This window comes from Daktulosphaira vitifoliae, unplaced genomic scaffold (genome assembly GCF_025091365.1).
Source record: "Daktulosphaira vitifoliae isolate Bord-2020 unplaced genomic scaffold, ASM2509136v1 Scaffold_1, whole genome shotgun sequence".
Lineage (NCBI taxonomy): Eukaryota > Metazoa > Arthropoda > Insecta > Hemiptera > Phylloxeridae > Daktulosphaira > Daktulosphaira vitifoliae.
Window position 1 is genome coordinate 57538321 of NW_026099572.1, and position 4834 is coordinate 57543154.

Genomic DNA, 4834 nt, shown 5'->3' on the forward strand with positions numbered 1-4834 from the left:
TTGGTCCCACTGTGTGCCACCGATATTATGAAACGTAATAAATGACAATATTTTTTCTGGAAGTCAAAATTTTTAAACAATTATAAAACGTAAACGGTTGTTTGAATAAAAAAATTTTAAGAACAATATTGTTTGTAATTTTTTTTCTATCATATTATCAAATAAAAAATAGTGGTTCCCATTTAAAAAAATTATAAATAAACATTTTTATCCCTGAAGGGATAAAAAAAAAAATTATTTAACCTCATATTATTGTAGAGTTTTATAAACTTAATAATTTTTCTTTTTACAAAAATTTTAAATTCTCAATAGTTTCTGAGAAAATAAGTGTCTTACCAGATTTCGATCATTCTGTATATATACTTTTTCTTAATTCCTTTTATTCAAGAGCTGATATCTCCAGCCTTCATACTACTTATAATAAATTACATTTTTAATTCCATAACTGAAATTAACCAGGGTCATGATGATTAATCGATCATTTCTTCTCTTTTAATAATTTCTCTATGAAATGACAACAATAGATTATTGAATATCAATTTCATAATAAATTTAACTACTATAATAAGTATTAATTTGTGTTTTATTCTTATAAATCATAAAATTTACAATTAGGATATAATTATGGAAATAGAAGTTGATGTTTCTTTTGGAATAATTTAACCAACCCTTCTAATAATTATAACTGTTTACACATTTGATTTGAAACGTTTTTTGTTATAATGATTTATATCACTGTCAGATATCATTTACACTTGTTCTAACTAGTATGCCGCGACCCAATATGCTTATTTTTTTGTTTTATAAACTTAAATAAAAATCAAAATGAAAAATTTTAAATTACCGTAATAGTAGGTTAAATATAACATTTTGGGTAGTTATTTTAAATGTGCTATTTGTTTGTCAATTTTAAGGTGACTTGTGAAATTTTTTTTTAGTTATAATTGTGTGATCAAATAAAAACTTTTGATTTACTATATTAATGTAGTAAAAAAATTAATGTTTCAAATTTTTAGGCTTAGAAAGCTTTTTCCTAAGTACTACTGATCCCTTCAAAAATATATATGTTATCTATATTTTAGTACAGTTATAAAGGTTGGATAAGAATGGGTTAGACTAGTAATAGATTGTCGTACGTCGGTAGTACCGTGACGTTGACACAAAAAAAGGTACACAAATTAATCAGTACTTTTTGGCGTCAAGTTCGTCGTTTTGGCTCTTATCGAGTCCTACCTTTGGGTACACTGTTCAGTCCCATCCCTCTAATTTGTGAACCACTAAAGGGGTAAGTATTAAACCCGTCATCACGGTCTAGCTCAAAAGTAGCAGACTGAAGGGTTGCTACTCGTCAGCCACCAGCACAACTACCTTTAGACAATACCTACTATAGGACGGATAAGTCCAAATCTAGCCAGCGCGCACACTAATTGTTGAGATCGACTAAAGGACACAAACATCACTTTAATAACACAGTGGATATAAGGCAATTGCATTAAGTGCAGGTTTCGAACATTTATCTTTTATTTACGGAATGTAAGAAACGCAAAATCAAAATACAATGTAATAATGTTACATTGTAACTCAATATAAATTAATTTGTTCGAAATACAAAGTTTCACACACTAAACGTTCTGACTCGTACTAGACATTTCTTAGTCAAAACATCAAACCCCATTTAATTTTCTTATTTCCTTTATATATTCTTGTTCGCACCATTGTTAACTTACTTACCCTGCATTTTCCCTTTATATAACATTGTTTTATTACTTTAGAATTTAAAATTGCTTACTATAGTGTTAAAAACTTATAATAAATTAACATCGAAGTTATTTGATACCTTGTCAGCTATTTACTACAACATTTCTTAACATATTTTACAAATATTTTTTGCAAATATAATATGAAAATAAATGTCTTAATACTAATACTAATTAAATATATATTTTTTAGAATTTTATTGAAAGAACAAGAAACAGATTTAACGTTGATGATTAGTACAAGGAATTTTTTTTTTTATCAATTGTGATTTGTATAAATGAAAATTTTTTTTAATTTTAAATCATTATAAAAACTAAAGATAAAAAAAAAAATTATATGGCTTGCTAATCTAATAATAAATATAATAGATTAAGTTTTAATTTAATTTAACTCATACCTTAATTTGGTACTACTATCTATATAAGGTTTATTTAAAAAGGATTCTTTGTTAGCACACATATATATATTTTTAATTATAAAATAAATTGTTTTCACAATAATAAAATGTATAATTAAAAACCAAATAAAAAAATCAGTTGTGTTTCATTTATTCTTTATTATGGTAATATACTAATAAAATATTCTATTTTTTAAATTTATTTTCTCATTTCTAAAATTCATCTAAAATATATATTAGTTAAAAAAAATATTTGTCAACATTATGCATTTCAAAAACATTAAGAAGCCGTCTTAACGTTATTATTTTCAGTTCAATTGGTTCTTGTTTTGATGTTGCTTTACTATAAATTCATAATATGTTAAAAAAAAAAATCGTTTTGAATTACATAATTGTAAAAAGTATAATAAACTTGATTTCGATCTAACTTATTTATATGACTTAATTGTCGAGGGTTTTTACCATATGTTCGATGATTGAGAGAATTCTTTCGAATTGTGATGCTAAAACCTTTGACTAGATACGGTTAATGATTTTCTAGTAAAATTTTAAATAATATTGACCTAGAATGACATTTCATGTGGATTATCACAAAATAATAATCAAAATATTAATAAGACCATTACCATTTCAGCTATGCATAGAAGCTAAAATAAAATAAAAATTTTATGTCCATTTCAAAAGAAAGCAGCTCCTCCTTTACTTGCCGTCAAAACAAATACTGCAACCACAAATAATAATTATTATGCATATATTTATATATCTCTATAAATATTATTAATAAAATTAATAAATTATTTATAATGTTATAAAGCTTGTAATAATGTGTTTGAGAATTCTCTAAGAGTGCGCAACATACACCAAATCGCTCACAGAATAGGGAGAACTACAGGCTGACACTAGTTGTAGCAGAAATGTTTAATAAATAAGTAAAAATATTGTTTATTTTTTCTTTTTACTTTTTTATTTAGGTATCACCAAAAGAGTAGCACTTCGTGCACGTCACAAAGTTATTTCAAAATCAGCGATTGACGTATTTTCTAAAGACTATTTTTATTCTTCATTTATTTCAGTCTTTATGTATGTAAAGTAATTTAAAATACTGGTTAAGTTACTAGGTAAGTTTTAATAAAAACAAAACTTAAATGCACAACAGGTTTTCCTCAGCCGCAAACGTAATTTATATACTTGAGTTTTGTCTTATATTTATTTAATTTAATTTTTAAATACAGTTTTAATGTGATTTTTTTAATAATATAAATGTGTTTATGTATGTAGGTATTTATTCATATAACATTTTGTATTTAGAATAAATCGCATACAATTAAAATGAAAGAAAAATAAAAGAAAAGAAAATCTTTGTATTAATTTATTTTCTTTTTTTTTATAATAAATAAAACATAAAAAAGTTTCTTAAAATGCTTTTTCAAACTACATAAGAGTAGAGAGTAAAAATAAGGTGACAAACTTCATCGATATTATAAAAATGCTAACCACGCAATGTTAGTCTATTATTATAAATAAAGTAAATAAAGAACAGTATTGTTTTAAAAATTATTTTAAGTACATTACATTGGTATATAAACTTAAAATCAAAACAATGTAATTTTCTATTTTTTTTTATAAAAAATTATTACAAGTAAATGATGTTATTGTTGGAGCATACGGTTGTTTCATTATGTTTTATTGTATTAAATGATGTAATTTTATGTTGTTGCACGAAAATTGACAAATCATCATGGGTAAGAATATATAAAACGATTATATGATTAATTTAATATAATTGTTGAATTTGGGTTATTACACAGTTATTTAAATAAACATCGATTCTAATAAAGTGTTTATATTTGATTTTAAAAAGTTAGACATGTCACATATTTCAGAAAAAAACTACGGAATTCGTTTAAAGGGTGGCAAGTCATCTGTTGACAAATGTCATCAGTTACTTTTCAATAAAAACCTACCCGTTCCTAAATAATTAAATGTTTTAGTTTACATCATATTTTTCCTTAAGTGATATATTCATAACTTGGCTGAAAATACATTTTTATCATTTGTGTTACACTATTAGCCTTATAATAAATTATTTTTTAAAAACGTACTAACACAACTACCAAAACTAACCTTATAAAGAAATAGTTGTTTTAGAGATTATACTTATTAGCAATACATAGATTTATAAGTAATTACAAATTATTTATTCATATATGTACCGTGATTATAAAATATTATGTCATGTCATATGTCGTTATAGACTAACTGCATAAGTAACCTACGCTTTTTAAAACACATACTAGACACATAAACGATAGGACACTCATCTTGCGCAAGTGCCTCTAAACGTATCGTGGTGTCCGCAGAGCACCGACGGCCCACAACAATAAAGAACTTGTTTTGCACAAATACCTTAGACGTGTTTCGACCAACGCACTGCGCCGATAACGTCAATGTGAAAACGGAATTAAACGTTATAATACGGTACGGCACGCCGCTGTGCGCCACCACACCATACACATAATAATCACTTATTTCCGGTTACGTGAATTATCGCAGTTATGTGCAGGTGGTTCTATGCAGTTAGTATTTATTTAGAACTGCTCTAAATAATAATCGTAATGACTTTCAATCATTACTATTGTATTATTTACAAGTTTGTCTATTGCAGACAAATTTATTCTA

At 25.5% G+C, this 4834-nt stretch overlaps 1 protein-coding gene and 1 long non-coding RNA gene across 8 annotated transcripts in view; one reads left to right on the forward strand and one right to left on the reverse strand.

The window, feature by feature from the left end:
* The window catches only part of LOC126895281 (uncharacterized), a 47935-nt gene that overhangs the window by 18060 nt on the left and 25041 nt on the right, over nucleotides 1–4834 (forward strand). Inside the window, exon 1 of one of the 4 annotated variants that reach the window (XM_050666982.1) lies at nucleotides 3755–3897. The exons of the other annotated variants lie outside the window; for them this stretch is intronic. Within the exon in view, the coding sequence (XP_050522939.1) occupies nucleotides 3799–3897 (99 nt within the window). The 5' untranslated portion in view covers nucleotides 3755–3798. Of the gene's footprint in view, nucleotides 1–3754; nucleotides 3898–4834 lie in introns of those variants that run through there. 4 annotated transcript variants of the gene reach the window in all.
* The window catches only part of LOC126895309 (uncharacterized), a 21377-nt gene continuing 18847 nt past the window's right edge, over nucleotides 2305–4834 (reverse strand). For 3 of the 4 annotated variants that reach the window (XR_007701628.1, XR_007701625.1, XR_007701626.1), the window contains 2 exons: nucleotides 2782–2876; nucleotides 2305–2718 (listed from right to left, as the gene is read on the reverse strand). This is a non-coding gene — a long non-coding RNA (uncharacterized LOC126895309). The remainder of the gene's footprint in view (nucleotides 2719–2781; nucleotides 2877–4834) is intronic. The other variant, XR_007701627.1, reaches the window with a different exon arrangement.